This window comes from Tachysurus vachellii, chromosome 12 (genome assembly GCF_030014155.1).
Source record: "Tachysurus vachellii isolate PV-2020 chromosome 12, HZAU_Pvac_v1, whole genome shotgun sequence".
Taxonomy (NCBI): domain Eukaryota; kingdom Metazoa; phylum Chordata; class Actinopteri; order Siluriformes; family Bagridae; genus Tachysurus; species Tachysurus vachellii.
In genome coordinates, this window is record NC_083471.1 from 22,550,462 (window position 1) to 22,575,297 (window position 24,836).

Below are 24,836 nucleotides of genomic sequence, written 5' to 3' on the forward strand. Positions count from 1 at the left end.
TCTTCCACTCTCTAGGCTGAGCCGAGACCTCGTGCTTATCGTACTCCAGAAACTGCCCTCTAAAGACACACATACAGTCAGAAACATCAGCAGATATACAGTGAGTGCAGCGTTAAGTAGAATTACACAAACAAAGATAAAGCTTTAATTTCATTTACAACAACAAGAAAAGCTTTGTACAGCTTTATGATTCACAGAAGTTACTAAAATGGACAAATAGTCGTATTAGTAGTCATATTAGAGTGAACTGCCTTCTGTATACTCAAATTAATATAATAATAAGATTTTAAAGTTATTTTATCTGCTGATTTTATGTCATGTTTCAAATAGTTGCTTCATCACTGCATACACTCACATTGTGTCTTATAGATAACTTGTTAAGTAGAAAGTCACAGTAATGAAAAAGTCTTACTTTTTCCACAGGAAGACCCTGGGGGTGAAAAGTTTTGCATTGTTATTATTCTTGCCTCCAGACCCAAGAAACTATCTGTTCCAGTGAACGTCTTTACTTTATAATCTCTTAAGCTCGACTGCTTTCTCTATCCTCACAGTATTAGTAGAGGAATGTACCATTTTGTGCCTACAGGGGGAGCTGCAGATGCGAGAGTTTAGTGCGGCGGTGATGGACTTTACCTGCAGTCCCTCTCTAGGCCTTTGGATTCATCCGTGCAGTAGAAGAACTTGCCCTTGAAAAGCTGTACAGCAATGACGGCGAAGATAAACATGAAGAGGATGTAGACGATGAGGATATTCAGCACGTTCTTCAGGGAGTTCACCACGCAGTCGAACACAGCCTACAGGAAACACCAACGCAACAATACACCAACCTGCTGAAACTGTAATGCAGTTAAGGAGGTACTGGGATTGTTGATTTGGACAGCATAGGATCATATTCTATTCTACCAATCATATTCATATCATATTCTGGAGTGAATAATGTGTTTAAGTTAGGAAGTAATACAAAAAATGATCTATTTTGGTAAGACATATTTTTAAACATTGATTATTGAAATACAAGAACTACAGAATGTCATTTGATATTTTATATTTAATATAATAGATGGGATATACCATTTGCCAACACGAAAAATTGTTTTTATTAATTATTAAAAAGCATCATGTTTTATTCACTTAATGTTGTGGAACAACAACAACAAAAGTTAGCTCATGTTATCGCAGCTATAAAAAAAAAATAGGACAAAGTTTTTGTCTGTTTCTTGAAAACACACAATGCAGCCTGTCCAAAAGTCCTAAAATCACAGCTTTAACATTGACTGGAACAAAACTCTAGACTTCTTTTAAAAATGCAAAATTAAGATCTCACAAACATATGTGATATATACAACTGATTAATTAGCAGTCAGAGTTGCACTTGAAGAAAATGAATCTCATGGTACAGGGCTTGGGGAAACCGTAGACGACGTGCCAACCAATCACAGGACACACTACAAACAATTTAGAGATGCCAGTCCAAGTTTTTGAGTCGGGAAGGAAACCGGAGAACCTGGAGGAACCCTCAAAGCATGAGGAGAAAATGCAAACTCTGTGCAAACAGGAAATGAACCCCCAGCACGGCAAGTATGCTAACCTCTAAACCACCATGCTATCCATTCTCAAAATTATTTACAGTATAATAATAGTAATATACACCCACCGGGCACTTTATTAGGTACACCTGTCCAACTGCTTGTTAACGCAAATTTCTAATCAGCCAATCACATGGCAGCAACTCAATGCATTTAGGCATGTAGACATGGTCAAGACGATCTGCTGCAGTTCAAACCGAGCGTCAGAATTGGGAAGAAAGGTGATTTAAGTGACTTTGAACGTGGCATGGTTGTTGGTGCCAGACGGGCTGGTCTGAGTATTTCAGAAACTGCTGATCTACTGGGATTTTCACGCACAACCATCTCTAGGGTTTACAGAGAATGGTCGGAAAAAGAGAAAATATCCAGTGAGCGGCAGTTCTGTGGGCGCAAATGCCTTGTTGATGCCAGAGGTCAGAGGAGAATGGCCAGACTGGTTCGAGCTGATAGAAAGGCAACAGTAACTCAAATAACCACTCGTTACAACCGAGGTATGCAGAAGAGCATCTCTGAACGCACAACACGTCGAACCTTGAGGCGGATGGGCTACAGCAGCAGAAGACCACACCGGTACTAGTAAGGTGTACCTAATAAAGTGGCCGGTGAGTGTATATAACCATAGTATAATGAAATAATATGCCGTTGCCCTTCAGATGCTCCCTGTTCTGGGTCATCACAGATCGTCCACGTTACATTATCCGATCCACATATTTAGATTTGGCACAGCTTTTACGCCGATACTCTTCCTGACACAACCTTCACATTTTATCCAGGCTTGGCGCCAAAAATTAAGAGTTAACCCTTCAGTGACTTGAGCTGGTTCCCTGTCTAGGAATCGAACCCTGGCTGCGGCCGTGAGAGAGCAGGATCCTGCTACTAAGCCAACACCATGGACTATATTACTATATTACAGTATTAACAAACATGTCCAAATAACCCCTCAGAAAAACATCACCATAACAACAATTGTACGTTTTCTTTGTTAGATAACACAATCGTATATTATTAAGCTCAGCTTATATGGCACATCCACCATACAGGTTCCTATGATAAGATATCAAATATACAAGTACATTAACATAAACAACCCAGCAATTTGAATTACATTTAGTCAGCACTGCTTGTCAGAGCTGATGTTTCAGAAGACATATTTAAAGTTTAAATGGCAAAAAAAGACAATGGTTTATTTTTACCTTCAGCTTCGGTAAGCGTTTGATCGTCTTCAATGGCCGCAGGACTCGTAACACCCTGAGAGACTTGATGGTGCTGATGTCTTTTCCTTTGGTCCCTCTACAAAATGTAATTAAAATGATTAGCTATTAATTCTGGTCAGTGTTTAAATGTAAACCACTTCAACACATGGAGAGTGTTTTTTTGTTTTTTTTTAAATATGTTCTTTCTAGAATAGACATCAGAAAGAAAATCTGCAAGGAATTAATGCTGTGCATTCTGTATTCATTCAAACCGAATCTAGCACCAATGACCAGATGAACTAAAACACCTGGTGTTATTGGCATCCACCCGTCCAAATGTATTACTCACAGACCTCTCCACAATTCTCTCACAAAATCAAATCCATTGTGGATTGCTCGATGATCTTTATATTACACCCAACCAACAAGGCATTAGTACCACAAAAGCACATGACCATACAGTATTTTCCAAATATCATATAATCCTGCATTACATGAGCTGAGACTGTTAAACATCATCGGCATGCTATTATTAATGAGTTTGCTTTATAGACTCTAGGCTGAATGTTAGTTTTAGTTCTAAAACCTATATAATTTTCAGTCATGCAAAAGAAATTTTAGAGTTAAAAAACATCTTGTACATCAGATTTGTACAACCACAAGCAATGAAAGAAAAGAAACTCGAGTCCAGGAAAAGAGAGACATTTCTGTTTCTTTGTGGGGAACAAATGCTGTTATGTATAAAGAGTAGGTAACCACATCGACAATCCATCAGGACAATTCATATCAAATCAAACAGGAACCACCAAGACAGGACCTTTTTGTAAAGAAAACCAAAGAACAAGATCTGGAAAAATGGTTCGGCCAGATACAGCGTGACCAAGCGATTGGCATGGAAACCAAGCTGTGATCCATCCAGGCGATGGCCTCTAGATGTCTCAAATCAAATTATGAGACTCTAATGTCAGTTCACTGCACAAGCACAGCCTATTACTGAATGTTCACGAAAATAACCCTAAATCAGTTTCGCACCATGGAAATAAATAAAAGGCCCCTGAAAAATGCAACAAGAACGACGAAATTCCAATAATACATCAGCGTGCAAAGTTACTTTAGGCATAATGTGTCAGTTTATTCCTTAAATTTATCACCTCACATGGCTAACCGCTAAAAGTTACAGTACATGTTGGATTTTCTGATTTAATACACAGTAATATGGAAATTCACACAACATCCAAACCATCAGATGCTGTTTCAATCTTCAATCAATGGTCCTAATGTGGCACAACCTACTGGACAAATCTAATCCTTTTTCACATTGTATTATCTTAGTTAGGTTTATCATCTCATTTATCATACTAAAATGCTATGTTGAATAAATGTAATGCCACAAGCTCAAGGAAAGACTTCATGCTTGAGCAGGTACCTTTTGGGTCTTCCAGTGAAGCAATGAAACCAAAAACAATATTAACAGTATCACATCTTGTTCAAGCACTAGCACTGAGCAATTACAACAGAGACAAAAAGATGAGAAATAAGAACTTGACGAATATGACAAATATACGATACAGACATTGCTACTGTGGAGTCCGAATGCGTTGTATCGATGACTTGCAACCTTACTTGTATATAAATTTATTCCAGTAAATATTAGATGAAACTAGAAAGATAGCACTTGACAATCCATTCCAAATAAAATACCCTGCAGTCAACTTTGAACCAACCAGGTCATATATACCCATACTGTAAATCTACAAATAAATCATTGCTCTCACTGAAGACTATGCGAAAGTCTGCATGGCAATAGCATGGCCACACAGATTATAGAAAGGTTATTCCCTTGTTCTAATCACTCAATACCAGCATGCACCTTACCCATGCCCTCTGATGCACATTAGTCCAGCATGCTTTCATCTGAAACTAAATCACGACACAGCACTCTCACTCTCACAGCTAATATGTAATATATCAAGGGTTCACAACACCAGCTGATATATTGCCTAGATGTAATCTCGTCACCCAACATATCTACACAGTTTCAGATTTACTGCCAACATGCATCATTTGGTTCATGAGCTCATCATTATCCATGTCATGAACAGGATCATGCAAGTGGACAGGAGGAAAATCTGTGCACTGCAAAGCATCTCCTGGCCTGGTGTTTAGAACCCATAAGATACTGTACATCACACCACACTGGTCTTCCTGATAGCTTTTGCAGAAGCCCTTCTGCATTCAAGCTAAATTAATACACTTGTGAGGTCTTGAGTTTCTGATGAAAGTTAACAGAACGGCCAGTGCCAGAGTCCTCCCTTAATTAACAGGACAAGGTTAGAAGATGGAGTTAGAGGTGATTGGGACTCAAGAAGAAAGAATGAACATATGTTCCCCACCTGTTTGGGCTTTGATGCGATCTAATAAATAAATGAAACAAACACAGGGTAAATATTATCACTGCTTACAACACGGTAAAATTAGGATAGAAACTATTACTAGAACTAGCAGTTATATTCTCATCACTGTGCAATATATAAAAAATATATATATATTTATATTTTAAAAAGAAAAAACATTTCAAAACATGTAGTTTGAAAGTCCAAAGGCTTTCAAAGTTGGCCTTAAAGTCACCTTAAACTTTTAAAATACTTTTTTTTTATCAAAATGTCAAAATTGTAAACATCTTTTTTCTAATTACTCAATCAGGTCAAGGACAGAGCTTTAAAATACACCCTTCACTTCTGCACCCTGGTCATCTGTAAGGGTGGGTATAAGGAAGCTCTCGTTATTTCTTTTCATGAGTATTCCATACAGAGTTTGGCAACCTGAAGTGTTTTTATTGGACCGCTGTATGACCCATGTGTGGCACGTGTGCTTGAGTACTGGCTAGCAGGTAATAATTGAGTGTGTATACTTGTGTGTGTGTGGTTTATAGCAGTCTGTGTTGCTTTTTCTTCTCTGTCGGCTGCTAGATGCCAGAGAGAGACTAAATTAACATTAGGTCGCTGTCGGACGGAATCCTCGTATCTCCAAAACCGTTATTTTTCAGGAAATGAAAAAAACGCCGTACCTTATCTGCAGTGCACAGGGTTTAGTCCGCGTTGCAGTGGATTGTCTTGCGCTAAATTCCTGTCCTCAGACGAGCACCAGAACTAGCGGGGGTCAAGATTTTTTTTTCTTTGAGCCCAGTGTTTTGAAGACATTTACCTCAGAAGACGTGTTGATTCGTTGCGACTCTTATTAAGGAGAAATATGCCGCGAAGCTCTCCCTCGGAGTGAGGAAGAGGTGGACAGTTGAAGTGTCCAATGGAGTTATGAGATTTGTGCTCAAGCTATTTTCAAGACTTTAGATTGGTTAATAACTTGTAAAAATAACAGACCCACGTGGGGACTGACCAATAGCATCGATATGTGAAAAAATATGAAATTGACCAATTTTGGACATACGAGGTTTCCGCCCGACAGCGACGATTACCTGATCTGACCCACCTGAGATGAACTTAAACAGCTGATTATGTTTCATTTTGAGGGATTTTTTCTGTGCAGCTGAATGCTGTTTATTATAAACCTACCATCCTCTGCCATTGCTATCAGACTAGATAAGTTGTGGAAGAAGTCCTGTCATAATCAGCCCCCTAGATCATTGAGAAGCATTCTATTAAGTACTACCAAGTCTAGAAACCATGCAATCAGGCTGAACATGTACCTCACTCGACAGTAGCAGGAGGAAGTATCTTTAGTATTCTTCATTTGTCCCCAGACCGTAACATATGCAAAGGACTGCCAGCTTTGGAGATTCAGACATTCATTGGAAGTACAAAGGATTGGTGGTTCATTGGAAGTACAGAGGATTGGTGGTTCATTGGAAGTACAGAGGATTGGTGGTTCATTGGAAGTACAGAGGATTGGTGGTTGATTGGAAGTACAGAGGATTGGTGGTTCATTGGAAGTACAGAGGATTGGTGGTTCATTGGAAGTACAGAGGATTGGTGGTTGATTGGAAGTACAAAGGACTGGTGTTTGTACAACAAAACTACTTCTTTTTAATTCCTGGACTGTGCTATCCTGCCAAAGTCTACTCCATTATGATAAAGATTGTACAGATTCACTGTCAAAAAGGAAAATATGGGGAAATACATTAAGGAGGTCTGAGGAAACCTCTCGCTTTTGACATTTACTGCATCAGCAGAATTGTTGTAAACAGCAGTTGTCATGCTTAAGCAATATTAATTACCATAGGCTCATTTGGATTTTACACAAAGTATAACAAGCAAACTTGTATAGAAGGTTTATCTGCAACTCCAATGTGTATGATGCTTCTTAAAGTGGCTTTGCACAGACTCTTACCCTGGTCACAAGCTACAGATGATGCTTTCATCTTCCTCAAGGGCAGATTTTCCATTATTTACCACTCACGTGTTTCTGTTTTTCATCGAGGATAACAGCTCTGATGGATGTGTGTGTGTGTGTGTGTGTGTGGGGAAGGGGGCATACTCCTTCAAGAAAAAGGAAAACTACCCAAACACCTGGTTGTTGTCTTCTTCTATAAAAACCATTTACCACCTGAGAGAAATTAGTAGGTTGGAAATTTGGAGGCCCTTGGTTTGGAGGAACAGATGCAGTAGTGGTGGTAGTGGAGGTGGAAGTGGTGTGTGTGTGTGTGTGTGTGTGTGTGTGTGTGTGTGTGTTATTACTACTATATTTTATTGCCCATCAGTGTGCACCCAATGCTAATTACTTTTACCTGTGTCTCATGACTGGCATATATCAAAATGTAATAAATAGCCCATACTTCCACATTTTGTATGCATTTAGTCACTGCACCTTTCTTGTGTTTGCATTTAGATCACTTTTTCTTGATCACGTTTATTGAATTTCTCTTGGATTACCAGCTTTCTGCTTGCCTACAGTCTCCAGTCTTTCTCCAGTCTTCGTTTTAGCACCAAATCACCTTTCGACTCTTGTTATATCTAGAAATCATCTAAATTCTTACCATTGATTTTGTTCCATATTTGCATAAGTAACTTTCTATTTGCTTTTGAGTTTGCTGTGCTTAGTCTCGACAGTTTTAAAAATAAGTTCTGGGTGACTTTAAGCTACAACACAACTGTGCTGACAGCATGGGACATAACCAGTGACTGGATGAGTGGAACCGTGAATTCAGTGGAATCGGTCGAGGGACCATTTTGGCAATGTTGAAAAGGGAAAAAAAGGGCTATGATGATTAGATCAGGTCAGGTTTGGAGAAAGCATCTGTAGGTGGACGCACAAACTGCAGCTATTCCACTCTACAGCGGTCTCACAAACAATTTCTTACAAAGAAACACATACTGAAAACATAGTAGTTGTTTACTGAAAAAAAAATCCAGTTCATGTGATTTTCATTGGCTCTAAAAGTAACTGTCTCAAAATTATTTAATGCAGTTAATTAGTCCAACTTTAGTGTTTCACCTGAAAAAAAAAATGACAACAGATCTGTCTTAATAAAACCTCAGAATCACATGAATTGGATTTCTAACAGAACCTGTTATGTTATGCGGGATGATTCAAAAGAGTCACTTCTTTATATTCAACTGAACACACATTACACATGATGTCTATATAGCAATAGACGGTATTCTCCCAGTAAACCTCATGATCACATGCATTAGAAGAACCTATTTATTCCTCCACATGCCTGGAGTTGGAAAAAATGAACATTCTGACAATGTGTAGTAATGAAGGAGAGCCAGACCAGCCTTGAATTAACAGATAAAACATGATTTATCAGATCAAACACAGATTCAATCACATGCACTGATCTGAAATACATGTAAGCTCCGGGACCACGATGCCCTCATTTGGCTGCTCAGGCTGTTCAGACTGTTATCAGATGCAACGATAGATTTTTATATGGAAAGAGATCATGAGAAGAGATCGTGAGGCTCGGTTTTGTCCGTCACAATGATGTCATTTTGGAGAATGGTAGAGAAGTTAGGTGATGTAGCAAACATGAATGAATAACAGATAGATGATAATCACACTTACGTACAGACAGGCAAGAGGACAAAAGAGAGGAGAGGAAGTGACAGAGAGAGAGAGAGTGAGAGAGAGAGAGAGAGAGTTAAGGCATTACCCCATGAAGCTCCTTCACGCCATTTGAACAAGAGAGAGAAAGAAGGAGAGTTGAGAGTGAGCACAAGAAGAAAAGATCGCTCACGGTGTACAGTACAGTATGCACAACGGCTCTGACGTGACAGAACAGCACAGAAATTACACACAGGGAGACAGGAAGTGAGAGAGACCACAGATTTGGATAAAATCACCCCTTGAAACTGAAAGCTTTTAATCTAAAAACGTTTTCTTGTTGACATCATTACAAGCGGTCCATTTTTCTCTGATCTTCTGCATAAATCAGAACATTTTCATGCTTTAGCTTAGCTTGAAATCTAGGCAACCATAAAAGAACGAAAAGGAACGTTTACTCAAAAAATTCCACCAAAGTAAAGTGGATTTCTGACTGAAATAATGTAACTCGAATAATGTAACGGAAGTTGCATTGTGTAACGGATCATATAAAAGTGGGCTTTAAGAAATTGTAGGTTTATATAAGAATTTCTGTTTTTACCTAAACTTAAAAGTTATTTTTTCATACCAATGTTTCTATCTTCAAAGCAAACTGTGATATCAACAAACCCATTTCCGCTCTCTGAGCTGCCCCAAGTGTTCGTTCATAAAAATCTCAAATTTGAAGGTGTTTATCTTCAGTTGCTAAAATTCTCTGTAAGTTTATGGGAAAAAAACACGTCTCGCAATCAAAGCCGACAGAGTCCTGAATCATTTTATATCTGACTCAGTGAAATAATAAAATAATTCATTTGTTTATACTGATACAGTAGGAAATGTCTGACGAGTCACTTTCCATTCTGCTGTTAGAATGAAACACCAGTGTACTGGTAAAAAGGGTTAAAGTACATACATGTATCAGTATCAACTGATTCCTAAATAGCTAACAATATGTAAGAGGTTAATGCCATCTTAATATAAAGTGTTTGAATCCAGATGCAGTTTATTGCAGTACAATCAGATTTGAGCTGCTTCTCGAAACAGTCTAAAGAACGCTTATCTTTAAAGCCTAAGCCTAACCCTAACCCTAAACCGAACCCCTAGGGAAAACAGATTAAGCTCAAACAATTAAACTTGCTAAATGATTATTTGACAATCATTTCCACACTATATGACACACAGACACTTATCAAGAGCTGAAATGAGACGACTCTGGGTTTGTATATTCAGTAATTTTTTTTATAGAGGGAACAAGAGCGAAGCGTATCAGCAGCAGTTGGTGAAACTCTTACTCATCAATTTCAGCTACATTTAGAAGCTTGGTTTAATTTTGCACACATCAAACTTCCTACAGAGGACTGCACAAGTATAATTAAAAAAAAACCCTATAGAGATTCGTCTGGCTATAGGACACAACACACTATTGCCCAGAATAATCTTCATGTGGAAATAAAGCTGTTTAAAGTGTACAGGCTTATTACTGACTGATAGACTAGAAAGATTATCTTTAAAACTGGAAAATTAATATAAAGGAAATGATTTTCTTTTTGTTTTCCAATTCCAAATATCATTAAAAATTTTAAATGGAGTAAATGGAAATAAATTCATTAGAGCAAGAAATAGTGGAAATAGTAAATAGTCGAGAGAAATAGTAGATACTAGAAATATATTGTACAGCAACATTTAATGTAATTAAATATATATATTTAAAAAAATCACGTTCGGCCAACAAATGAGCTTTTAGTACTGATAAATGAGTCCTTAAGACATTACAATTAATTTTAATTAATCATTTTAAATAAAAAGAATTTAATTTATTAAATAAAAAACTTCAATTAGTAAATATAATTTAATTGCAATAAAATAAAATAATACATAATACATAATAAAATAAAATTAATAAAAAATGTATATATATATATATATATATATATATATATATATATAAAACACTAATAATAAAGTAGAAATTAAATTTAATATAAATTATGATAAACATAATTGAATAATTAGACTACTCAAAGGATCTGATTCAAAAATATTAAGACTACTAATTGTGATCACACTGATGTCGACGTTTCAGCTAAGTACTGAAAAGTTCTTTAAACATGACTTACGAGAAAGCGAATGCCACCAGAGCTCCACTGACCACAATGAAGTCCAGAATATTCCACAAGTCTCTGAAGTAGGAGCCTGGATGCAGCAGCAAGCCCAAATCTACCATCTTGTAAAAAAAAAAAGGGCAGGAAAATAAAACATTTTAATTTATCATCAACATGACTGTACATGATGCCAATTTTTTTTCTCTCATTGTTATGCTAATTAATTCCTGAATCCGGATGTGGAGGACAGATGGCGAGCTAAAAAAGTGGGTAAAGTGACATATCATAGTTATATCAGTGTCAAGCGAATACAAAGTAGAGCATTAAAAAAACAGTACAGTGAGATCTTGTTAAGAACGACTGACTTTGACGATGCCTAAAAAAGTGAATTTAAGCGAGCTTACCTTAATTACCATTTCAAATGTGAACACACCGGTGAAAACGTAGTCCAAATACTTCAGGACCTTTCAAAATAAACGGTAATGTTAAAGTTCTGTTCAGAGAGACGAGCTGGACAAATAAGAATGCTGTAATGAAACTGCATGTAATCAAACAGCTGTACAAAGATGTACAAAAAGTAAGACACACTCACGTAGTTCCGCAGAGCGTTGGCATTGACAGGGTCTTCTGCAGCCAGTGCAATGCTACTCATGGCTATAACCATCAGGATACACATCTCAAAGTAACGCAGACTGACAATGTAATGGCACAAACGTCTCACCCTGTATGCAAAAGATAAAGAATGAGGAGATTCAAAGACATATATTCGTAAACTGGATAAACTCTGATGGTGCACTACAGTTTTGTTGTATTCAATTGTTGTTTGCCTGGTTTAAGTTTTATGTGTTAAAACAGAAGTAGAGTGACATCCTAAACACACTTTATACTTTATATATTTTCTTAAACTGCAATAGACTGCCCGTGGACCAGGTTATACCGTAAACACAGCCTCAGACATGATGCCCACAAACCTTTGGCTGAATATCCGATGCATATGGTACATGAAACTGGAAAACCTTCAGATGTTCTAAACTTAACATCTTTCATAAATTTCTTTCATAAATGAACCCTCAATATTTGCATGGCTGTTTCTGTAGGGACATCAATGTTACATTTTCACAGATGCTGACTCTGATTGGTTGCTTTACTTGTCAGTCAGACACTCTTATGGGTAGTCCTTGGTCAATACAAGATGCTATGGAGTCCAGACCTTCTGCAGTCATTTGGAATGTTTGCGTATGTGAGACTAATAAATAAACACACATTCACACACACACACACACACACACACACACACACACACACACACACACACTCACGGATTAGTTGGGCTGAAGATAAACATAGAGCTGTAAGGAAGTATGGGACGTGGCCCGCTCTGGTTCACCTCCTCCAGGTTCTTCTCAGTTATGGGCGCCGTCTCACTGTCTATACTGTTCACTTAAGTACAGAGACAGAGCACTGATTTAGATTAACAGTATTTTGAAAACAAATGGAATCTCACTCTTATTTTGTAGCATTACATATTAAGAGCAGTGCATACTGGCTATGAGAGTGGTCTCTCCAGGTGGAGAAGTGATGGTGACGGGGATGTGGACCCCCAGGCCTCCTATGCGACTGACATTTCGCTGGTTATCCGAATCTTCTGGTTTCTCCAGACCCCACCGGTTCCCCACTGCAAGCTGCTGAGAAGGTGCAGGCAGCATATCTCCACCCAGTTCAGTTTGTCTAAAGCAGGAATTTATTATCGTGTTACACTGTACGAAGCCTCGCTTTACACACAACTCAATTCCTGAATTACATCCTAGCCTGCTAACTCACATAAGCAAACCCGAAAGAAAAAATCTACTGAAGAAGATATTTAGCTAAAACTCATAAATGCTTCCCACTTTTCTAAAACTAGACTGCTTGCTAAAATAAGCTTCTGAAAGGATTTTTAAGTCATGTTTTAAAAAATGCTTGGAATCATTGTTGCTAAAAATAGCTTGGTTGCTAAAATAGGCTAAAGGATTTTTATAAAATCTTGCAACATTCATTGCTAACAGTAGCATGCTTGCTAACATAAATCTGACAGGATTTCTGAGAGGATTTTGAAGTCATATTTGTTCATATTGAGATACAACAAAAATGTACAAAACTGCCAAGGCTATACATCTAGCTAAAAACATAATCTGACAGAATTTTTTGAGAATTCTTAAGACATATTCATACATATGGTAAAATTAAAAACCCTCACTGCTAATGCTAGCTATATAGAGATAAATAAATATATAAATAAATATATATATATATAGATAGATAGATAGATAGATAGATATATAGATAGATAGATATATCTATATATATAGATAGATAGATAGATATAAATGATATAAATATATAGAGATCTAAGAAAGCAAGACATTTCATTTCATATATATATATATATATATATATTCATTTCATATATATATATATATATATTCATATATATTCATTTCATATATATATATATATATATATATATATATATATATATATATATATATATATATATATAGATAGATATATAGATAGATAGATATATCTATATATATAGATAGATAGATAGATAGATAGATAGATAGATAGATAGATAGATAGATAGATATAAATGATATAAATATATAGAGATCTAAGAAAGCAAGACATTTCAGTCATTGCAACTCAGTCAAAAATCCTGAGAAACTAGCTGGCCATATTGATGTAGCAGATATGCTATTACCAAGTAGAAGATTTATAATACATATTCATGAACTGACAAAAAATTAAATGGTCTGTTTACTGAAACTTGGTAATAAAGGATATTTATTAGTTAATTATTTATTAATTAGATATTTATATATAAGTTGTAATGGAATAACCTGTTTTCTGGAGGCTTGCTCTCTTCTCGCTCGCCATTCTCCCTCTGCTCCACACCCTCTAGTGAAGACTGTACCTTGCCAGCCCTTTGCCGGTGCCTCCTCCGGCCTCCGTTGCCCCCTTCCTCCCCTCGTGAGCTCCTCTCGCCGTCCCCCCTGGCCGAGCCTGAGCCTTCTCTGTGGTGCGAGCGTCTCTCACTCTTGGCGCCAACAATACCGTTGCCCTCATGTCCTGCCCTATGCGACCGGTGGTGTCTGTGTTCTGCTCTCGCATCACGGCTGTGGCTGCGTTCAGTTTTACCATCTTTGGCCCGTGTTCCTTCAGTCTCCTTGCTGCGGCTGTGGTGCACGTGATGACGTGAGGCTCCAGTTTCACCATTTTCTCTGCCTTCGTTGGAAGTTCTTTCACGTCTCCGGTGATGGTGTTTACGTGGGGGCTGTGATTGAGGAGGCTCCATGGAAAGGGGGTCAGGGGTTGCCTGCACTTTGGGGTCCTCAGGTGTATCTGCTTCGACTCTCAAGTCCCTGGGCTTGTCCCAGTCGCATCGCGGCTCAACCACCAGCGGCCGGTCCAGGTGGGTGGTGATGTCTGGCCGTAGGTGCTGGGTGGAGGTCAGGCGAGGGTTGAGTTCCTCGTTGTACAGGGCTTCACTGCTGGCTCTGATGTGCTTACGGATCTGTGTGGTACGCTGCTCCCATACGGACATCATCTTCAGCGAGCGCCGCTGCTCTTGGCTGGAGGAAAAAGGAATCATTGGAAGAAGGGGCTGATTTCCAGTAAGAGATTTTCAGTCAACAAAGACATAGGACAAACTTTGCCCATCCATGTCAAGACCACCTTTTACTTTCATCATATATAAATCAATTCTTTACTGCAGTCCAGATCTTCCTGCATTACATTTCAGATGAAAACATGACAGAGCCACGCTTTTATGCTGAAAGTAAAGCAAAAATGATAAGTGTTCTGGATTATTTCGTTGTGCTTTTTAATACTGTGTGAGAAAGGGGATCTTTATGGATGTCAAATTACAATACTCCACATGCTCTTTCTTGCCTGCTAGTGCCTGAAGATTAACAAAGGAGCCCCATGCAGCCTAAACACAAATATTAGATGTCCAAAGAACATGACATTTAAGTGGTCGGTACAAAAGATTAAGCCTGGTCTGATAAAACTCTTAAAGAACCATAAATATCCTTTCTTGAACTGTAGTGTTGATGGCATGTACCTTCTCAAGGCCAGGGTTATTGGTAATCCTTTGGTTTTTGCCCTTCCTCCGAGACCTACAAAGGTTTTATATGGACTTGAAACTTAAAGATAAAGTGTTTTTTATTTCTTCTCTCTGGTCCCACTGATATTTTTCATGAATCTGAATCACTAATCCCAACAGAACAATGATGACCTGTGCACTAAGCATCACTGATGGTGTGATCTCATTACACGATGGTCCTCATTCTACTGTGACATTGGAAAGCATGTTGATTCCCAAAAAAAAACCTGCTCTATAAATAACTCGTTTCTAAATATTTGCTTATTTTACACTGAAGTTATATTTTCTTTCATTCTAATAAGTGGCCTAATTTCTCAAGATTAATATGTGATTTATTTTGCCTTATCCTCAGCATGGCCTCATTTTCAAAGCAATTAAGCTGTGATTAAAAACACAGGCATAATCATTATTAGGAATGCTCTCCTTTTGAAAGGAAAGAGAGCGACAGTACAAAAGTGCATGCAAACTCCTTCTTTTTCAGAAATGTGTTCCAGGTACACCTTAGTGCAGGTTTCAGGACAGAAGAACTAAAGTATCATATATAAGTATATAAGTCATATAGTGAATAAACCTTAGAAGCTGAGGGTCACAGAGCACCAGTGTATCTACAGGCTTTCACTCCAACCAAGTAAAAGCCACACATGAAGCTGCTGGATTCAGGAAAGTATTAATAGAAGCTATTATTTTTTCAAAGAACATTTCATAATGTGGGTTGAGCTACAGCATGCATTCACACATCAAGCCTCATTAGACCTTTCTACCTAAAATACAGTGTAAAGGGAAAGAAAAAAAAAAAATATATATATATATATACACACACACACACAGTATATATATAATATATATATATATATATATATATATATATATATATATATATATATATATATATATATATAGCTTGTTCTACACACATTCTGTGTGCTTGTTTTATTATTTTACTCTCCAGTTAAATATCCAATCCTGAATCGTTTTTTTTTTCTCTCTCTCACATATCCAACTCTTTCACTTTTGTTCACTTGCTGTTGGTTTATTCCTTCACAGCATTTGGCATCCAGAGCGACTAACATTTATCTCATGTACACGACTGAGCAGATGAAGGTTAAGGGACTTGCTCAAGGGCCCAGCAGTGGCAGCAGGGTGGTGGTCCTTAGGATTTGATCTCACAACCTTCGGATCAATATTCCAGTGACCGCCGAGCTACCAATTCCCTGTGGTTTGTACTCTCTTGTGATTGTCTGGGACTCCTGCCTGCTACTGAACAGCTGGATTTCTTTCATGATATACACACAATTCCACCACCGAAACAGCACTTATTATGATCATTAATTACTAATGCAAGATTTTCAGGGCTACTCAGAGAAGCTATGGAGCATTAATTTATGCTGCATTTATTTTTTTTCTTTGACTTAATTATCATGTCTTTATTTCTAACACTTAACTACATCTCCCTGGCTATGAAGATGTGTGATATAATAAAGATATTAAGACAGTGCTCGCTACTACACCTTAATAAAACATTTTAAACTCTAGTGTCTAGGGTTTCGGCATATACCTACATGATTCCTTTTATCTTAGTTCTCTCTATGCCGAGCGAATAAACATCACTTAAAGAGGTTGAGGGATCTTATATCTTACAACTTCATTAAACTGATGAAATCAAGTGCAACATCCTGGAGTCTTTAAATAAAAATAAAAGGTTTGACCTTAAATGCAGAGAATGAAGGATGAGCAAAAACACTGTCACGTGTCCAGTGACACACCAACCACAATGATGAGTGCGATGCTGGTGCATATGACTTAGATACATATACAATACAGAGTATGTAAAGGAGTCTCAGCAGCGTCCTTTATGGTACCATTACCTCAAGTAGTGATGGGCGGGGGAGCAGACATAATTCCTAAAACACACGAACATACAGTCAAATACACACAGACACACGCACACACACAAAAGGAATTCCCATAGTGCCACATACAAAAGGTTAGAGACACCTGACAGGGAAAATACAGACGAGTAGAGACAGAACAACAACAGAACAAGCATGAACCAATAATAAAGACGATAATAAAAACTGGAGGAGAAACGAAATAAATTAAAAGTATATTTAGTAAGTAGTAACATAAATGTAATCATCTTTCCTTGCATTGTCATGTTGCTAGAAAAATCAGTCCTCTGAAGTGACACAGAGAGGGATAGAGAGAGAAAGAGAGAGATAGAAAGATTTAAAAATAAAAGCATAATAAAGTTTTCTATAATATGTCAAAAGATTTCGCATGTATTGCTTTCAGTAAATCTATTCTTGCATAGCTGAACAGCTCTCTTTGTGTGTGTGTGTGTGTGTGTGTGTGTGTGTGGGTTCGCACAGATGGCAGGCACTCCAAGCTTTGGTTAGCAGAAGTGCTGACTCACCCGACACCAGCGACGGCACTTGTAGTAGTAACACTTGTTCACACACACACAGCTGGCTCAGGAAATAAAGGACAAACTGCCAGCTCTGCTGCGATGCTACCAGCTAACACTGAACTCTCAGCACAGCATTAACACTAACATCCCTCATAGTAGAAAGCCAGCTCAGCTAGAGCTCTAATTTAGTTTAGGCGTTCGTGTGCATAATTTAGAAGTAGCTGCTCCAGTATTGCTAAGCAGATAGAGTATAAAACTGTATTTTCTCATTTAGTGCTTAAATGCTAAGGTCAAAAATGCTAAGATGCTAATCAATGTGGCTGTGCTGATGTGGGTGTTGGAGGATTGACAGGAAATATTTGCTGATACGGTGGGTTTTTAAAGCTTATTTGCACAGAAATATTACTATAAAAAAAACCCTAGAAGCACAAATACGTCCTGTAAATGTGAATATTTATCAAAATAAAGGCAGCTTACTGGGAATGAGTGTAAAGAGATGTTGAGTGGCGTGAAAACTTTTTCTTTTATGACGTTTGTATGCAAGAAATTTTATGCAGCTTGACCTTCAGAAATTTTAGTTGAATGCCCCTGGTGTAACCCAGGGCCCGTATACATAGAGAGACAATTCTTAGTGTAATGAGTTGCTCCTAGTAATGAAATTCTCATAAATGTTGGTGTTTCCCTTTAAGATGAAAAAAAAAAGATACTAGTACAGTAAGTATAAAAGTTCTTCATAAAGCATCTTAACCCTTAAAAGAACTCATAAGGTCAAAAAGTCTTAGGAGAAGTGAGGAGGACTTTTAAGAGTTTCTTTATCAGAGGAGAAAATGTCTGAAAGGTGAAAATAGAAAAGAAATGTGTTGTATACAATATTCAATAATGATAGTGAGTTAATAAGATGATACAGATTAGAGATTATTTTACTGACCAATATTAGAGATAACATCTCTGGCACAGAGCTAAAATGACATATATATTCTGCCGCTATGGCATTTAGAGATACGTTAACATCTCAGACACAATTGACATAATTTATCTCTGAGATGTTTACATTTACATTTATATTACATTTATTAGGTTTATAAAATACAGATGTTAGAACATCTGTAATATGATCGGTCATGAACGTAATCCCTACACGGTATAATCTTAATTATCTTAACATAGAGACAAAGTGAAGGTTTATAATAGGCCAGATTTTAAAAGCTCCTATTTTTTTTTTTATTAGACAACCAATCACAGTCTTCAAAAGAACGTGTCACCTAGTAACTGGTTAAGCCCCGCCTCCTCTCTAAGATAAATGTGTTTGTATTTTCCTTGCTCAGAGCTGCTGTGTGATTGGTCCTGAATAACTCTTAAGATAAGATTCCTAGTTAGAAATGTTTAAGCTAAATTAGGAGCTCTCTGAGATCATTCTTAGTGTCTTTATAAATATGCGCCCTGATCTCTAGCCGAATAGGATAATGGCCGAGGTGTGTGACTACAGCATCCACGCTAAACTGTTTTATTATCTAACTAAAGCATGAGGATAAATAAAATAAATAATTAATATAGTCAAAATGACCTAACATGTAGACCTAGAGCTGTATAAAGATCATACATGGATACAAGCGGTTCGAATATACATTACAGGAGATGTGGCACAGTCAGAGCTCTGATCAGCGTACATTTAAAGTGACTGAAGATGGAAAGATGGTTCTCGAGACAGAGATTGACTGCAAAAAAGGAGGATGAGAAATGCAGGAGCAAAAGATATAAGAGAGTAAAGAAACTCACGGAGAATCAGAGCTGGAGTTGGAGGAGCCGTGCGACAGCGCACCTCCATTGAGCCTTATAAAACGGCACAAATCAAAAAAAGAACAGAAGGAAAAATATCGAAGGGGAAAGAAAGAGCGGAGCAGGGCCTGAGCCGGTGGAGGTGGAGGTCACAGACTCGGGCCCCACACCACAAAAGTCAACTGAAGCATGACAGACATTTCAACCAAATGAGAAAAGTAACATAGTATTTAGCAACACATTTATCCTTCAGGGTTTATTTCAATAAATGCAAGTCAGATTTTTTTAAATGCTTCAAAAGAGGAAGGAAAAATGTTTTGTAAATACAGTATAGAGATCATTCAGAACAGAAATCTAAACTCAGGAGTGGACAAATCAGGAGCCTGATGTCCAGAACAAGCACTAGATTTTTGTTTACATAAAAGTTAACATAAAAATAAAAATCCTCATTATTAACTTTTAAAAATCTAAAATTTTGCATTTATTGTGCAGCTACTGTATGTTTACATTTAATACGCAGCATAGACCTGTAGCTGTAGCTCACACTCCCAAATCGCTCACATCTCAGCCAAGGTGCCATCTGTGTGACGCTAAAACAATTCTTACAGGTTAACGTGCGTAAAGGTAGATAAAGAGAAGAGATCGAAATGATATCCAGCGTCAAGCTGCTGCTAAAACAAACATCATGTTGTCATGTTGTGGTTTAACAAATCCGGAGCGAAATTCCCGTCGAACACGAATTATATTATTATATATTATTCAAACGACTTGCTGACATTTTGTTCGCAATGTGCCGCATGATCTCCGTCCTTCTCTATCAATGCATGTAAATAACATCACTTCTACCATTTTTCCCCTAGTCGCTTAGCTTTCCAGGTAACCGTGGTAACAGGACTAAGGGCTAATATTACTTCCCTGGTTATTCTTAACGAATGAATTTTGATTTGTCCACTCCTGTAAACTGATACCAAATCAAGCAAAGAACATTCAAAATGTAAATGTCACTAATAATGATTTTTAAACTAACAAAAACGACTACGGGTTCGGGATGAATTTCAAGATCGGTTAAAAAAAAAAAACTGGCCATAATGACATGGCAGTTATTTCAGTGTTTTAAGGTTTTTTCCAACCTTAAATCCCATTAAACGTAATAATAATATTCTATAAAAACGGTGCCGTGAAATGCAATTTACAGCTGATGTGAAAACGAGGTTGGATTAGAGATTAGAGATTAGTGGAAATAAAATAAGTACTTGAATGTCCTTTACTAGTCTAATGTGCTTCATAATATACTGTTTATCCACCGTTTCCATCATGGCTTATTAATCAGATCAAATTGTCTGGATTTGAGGTGTTGGAGTGATGACAGAACTTACATAAAAATCACACACACACACACACACACACACACACACAAACACAAACACACACATTTAAACAGTCCAGACACCAGACACGACAGTACTTAATAATACAAGACACATGGATTAAAAAAGAACACATACAGACCAGATCTTTTTTTTATCTTGTTACTTACGCTGCAAGAGAAATGCTAGCAGCTGACATGGGGCTGACTTCCTTCACCTCTTTAGCCTTCTGGAGAGCCAGTTTCTTACTGATGGCCTCTTCTTGTTCCTCTTCATCCTGTGATAAAGGAGAGTTTACTGACTTAACGTACGACCCGTTTTTCAGACTCGACAAATCAAATACTGTGACGTCCCGAGGGACCGATAGTACGTGTCCTCCTTCCATGTACTGTAGATACAGTATTAATGTAAAGTAATAAATCCTGTCAGAAGCATGGTGCTCCATTAGTGTGAGTTACTGAGTGAGATGAGCATCAGGCACCGGTAAACAGCTGACACAGACAGGGTTATGGTGCCAATAAAGGGCAGCAGTGTATGACAGGATCTGGAGATAGGATCTCCTCGTGTTTAACCCGGACGCACGTGGAGAATTCAGAGAGAGTGTGTGTGTTTGTGTGAGTAGGTAAATGTGTGTGTGTGTATGTGTGTGTGTTTTGAGTGAGAATAAACCACCTTTGTGAGTTCCTGTGCATTTGCAAGGTTGTCGACAGCAATAGCCAGGAAAACGTTAAGAAGAGTGTCTGAACAGACGAGTTAAGGGAATAACACACACACACACACACACACACACACACACAAACACACACAAGGCACTGATACCATGCAGGTCCATCCCATCATGCCATTACAACACGCTGCTTATTTTTCAGCCTAGAGAAGGATACAGTTTCCAAACAGCGTGAGGACGATGAAGTAGACTGAGGAGAACATGCCACTGCCCACTCCTCCCTGAGATTCGATCCCGTGGTACATCACTGCATTCCAGTCTTCTCCTGTCAGAATCTACAACACAAAGCACATCTCTAACCAGACCTGACACACCAGCAAAACCCAACGCTGTCAATTTCATTTTTTTTACCTGGAACACCGTCAGAATTGCTGCTGGGAAGGTGTCAAAGTTCGTTGTCGGGGTCTCGTCTTCAAAATTAAACCTAAATCACAGAAGAAAAAAAAACATTTTTAAGAAAGTCTAGTTAGAGGATAGGCAATAACTTTGCACGCTAACATTACTTCATTTGTCAGTTAAACCTCAGTTATTACATAAGTTTTAATTTACTTCCAAAAGGTGCTGCTTCCATTCCTCCTTTACTGTACAGTATGTACCGTTCATTTCACGTCAGTTACCGTTAAACCGAGGAATACTAAATTGTTCTACACTTTTTTAATGGCTAGGATCGTCTCCACACCTTTACCTTCATGAATAATGCTAGAAACTATAAGCATACCTGTTATGAATATGCATCATATCCTTCCTCTCACACAGCATGCTGTTATCTACATGTAGAATCAGTTACCTCGTTGGTGTTTATGTGCTCTTTGTGTTTAAGGTGCTTGATATTACTTTATGAAAATATCTAGAGAGAACTCAAATAAAACTAGATTTGTAAAGTTCGTCATGGCAAACTTTGATGTTGGCTTTGACGATGCAAGTATTCGCAAAGGCCGGTGCTTTTTGGAGGCGAGTGGACATAAGGGTCAGTGTTACTTTTTGGAAGTAGACAGAAAGCTAGGGTGCCAAAACATTTGCAGGTAAGTAGAGACGAGCATGTGACATCATCATAATACCCGTGAATTAGTTCCCCTCATTGTTCTGAGTGTTTTGATATGTCACATGTCCATGTTGTAAAAAGTTTTTTGATTTTGCATATTTTGGGGGCGGGGCTGCGGCACAACCGGAAGGCCAGTCGGTACACCAATTTAAAAGTTTGTTCAGAGTATCACCCTAAAGGAGCTGGACGAGTTTGGTGTAGATAGTTCGAAAGCTTGCCGAGTTATAAACCTCCAAAGTTTATAATGGGAGTCTATGGGAAAAAAAGGCCACTTTGAGACCCGGTACCGGAAGTACCGGTACTCGGATCGCTTAGAAAAGTTATAGCAACAAACATCAGACCAGCGTCTACAACATATCCGAATTTGGTTCATGTGGCTCGAAAGCTCTAGGCCGCATTAAATTTTATAAATTTTTGTCTAAGCTTAAATAGGAAAACAGAATGTTGGCTTCTACAAAGCTACATAATGAAATACAATTAAATATAAAATCAAAAACAAGGAGGGAGGGAGGGAGGGAGGTAGATTGGTAGATAGATAGATAGATAGATAGATAGATAGATAGATAGATAGATAGATAGATAGATAGATAGATAGATACTGTAGATACTGTAGATACTGTAGATAGATAGATAGATAGATAGATAGATAGATAGATAGATAGATAGATAGATACTGTAGATAGATAGATAGATAGATAGATAGATAGATAGATAGATAGATAGATAGATAGATAGATAGATAGATACTGTAGATACTGTAGATAGATAGATAGATAGATAGATAGATAGATAGATAGATACTGTAGATACTGTAGATACTGTAGATAGATAGATAGATAGATAGATAGATAGATAGATAGATAGATACTGTAGATACTGTAGATAGATAGATAGATAGATAGATAGATAGATAGATAGATAGATAGATAGATAGATACTGTAGATACTGTAGATACTGTAGATAGATAGATAGATAGATAGATAGATAGATAGATAGATAGATAGATAGATAGATAGATAGATGTCCTTTTCCTGGAGGAAATATATTAGGAGAAACTAGTCGTTTATACCAGTTCCCTTTCTGGTGAGCAAGATGTTCTGACGAGCAGCTGAACGCAGCAGAAGGAGGGATTGTGGATATAAAAATTCTCCCTCAAACATGACTCCTGCTCAGATAATGATTATAAATCCCCATAAAATCTCCTGACCTGTCAGATGGTTTAGGGAATTCCTGTGTATTCAGAAGAAGAAAAGCATATTGGCATTGGTACTTTGAATGGTACTGCTACCGTACACTGCCTCGTCTTACTCACACGGAGTTCATCAATTTCATAATATTTTGAAATCGAAAAACACAAGAAGTCTTTTCCAGAGTCGCGACTCTTTGAACTGGAATAATGACAAAAGGCCAGAATCGAATGTCCTGTGGCTTTCCTCTGCCACGACTCAATAACATTTGTGGAAACTATTTGTTTATGCAAGTCGGCGATCGTTATGGCGGATCGTGTCACTGGATGTTTACACGTTTCTGCCGATATTTACCTTGTGGCAAAAGTGCACGCAGGCAGTTCCTCCGTTACACCGCTCTATCAATAATTCATAGCTGAGAGAAATGAAATCCTTGGCTATTTTTTATTCATCCCAATGGAATCCACCTCTATGCTTGTCACACACACACACACACAAGGCTAAAACCACAAGCCATCTACAAACTATTCACCCTAGGTAGAAATCTTTTAAAGTGAAAATACAGTCAAAGATGAACTCCTTTAGTTTCACACCAAAAACAGATCAATTTTTCTAAAATGTCAACAGGTTCACTTTGTTCACTGTTCATGTTTAGATCATCACACACTGCGCTGTTAACTCAAATAGACATTACTGACTGAATGACTGACTGAATGACTAGATAACAGTCTGATGACTGACTTAATGACTGAATGAATAATTGACTGAATGAATAATTGACTGAATGATTGATTAAATGACTAAATAACTGACTAAATAACTGAATGAATGAATGAATGAATGAATGAATGAATGAATGAATAAGTGACTAAATGACAGACTGAATGACTGACTGAATGACAGACTAAAAGACTAAATGACTAAATAACTGACTGAATGACTGAATGAATGATTGACTGAATGTCTAAATGACTGACTGAATGACTGACTGAATAACTGACTTAATGACAGACTAAATGACTGAATGTCTAAATGACTGACTGAATGACTAAATGAATGATTGACTGTCTGAATGACAAAATGAACGATTGAGTGTCTGAATGTCTAAATAACTGAATGAATGAATGAATGCATGTATGACTGAATGACAGAATGAATGATTGACAGAATGACTGACTGAATAAGTGACTAAATGACTAAATGACAGATTTAATGACTGACTGAATGAAAGACTAAAAGACTAAATGACTAAATAACTG

General features: G+C 37.6%; 1 protein-coding gene across 3 annotated transcripts in view; it reads right to left on the bottom strand.

The window, feature by feature from the left end:
* Window positions 1-24,836, bottom strand: part of cacna1ba (calcium channel, voltage-dependent, N type, alpha 1B subunit, a) — a 126,584-nt gene that overhangs the window by 29,492 nt on the left and 72,256 nt on the right. For all 3 annotated transcript variants that reach the window (XM_060884165.1, XM_060884162.1, XM_060884163.1), the window contains exons 15-28: window positions 21,699-21,771; window positions 21,505-21,622; window positions 21,293-21,360; window positions 20,791-20,897; window positions 16,936-16,971; window positions 13,806-14,537; window positions 12,467-12,651; window positions 12,243-12,363; window positions 11,516-11,645; window positions 11,328-11,387; window positions 10,939-11,045; window positions 2,780-2,876; window positions 634-794; window positions 1-59 (exon numbers count right to left, since the gene is read on the bottom strand). The exon at window positions 1-59 is cut by the window's left edge and continues 79 nt beyond it. In XM_060884165.1, coding sequence (XP_060740148.1) covers window positions 1-59; window positions 634-794; window positions 2,780-2,876; window positions 10,939-11,045; window positions 11,328-11,387; window positions 11,516-11,645; window positions 12,243-12,363; window positions 12,467-12,651; window positions 13,806-14,537; window positions 16,936-16,971; window positions 20,791-20,897; window positions 21,293-21,360; window positions 21,505-21,622; window positions 21,699-21,771 — 2,054 coding nt within the window. The remainder of the gene's footprint in view (window positions 60-633; window positions 795-2,779; window positions 2,877-10,938; window positions 11,046-11,327; window positions 11,388-11,515; window positions 11,646-12,242; window positions 12,364-12,466; window positions 12,652-13,805; window positions 14,538-16,935; window positions 16,972-20,790; window positions 20,898-21,292; window positions 21,361-21,504; window positions 21,623-21,698; window positions 21,772-24,836) is intronic.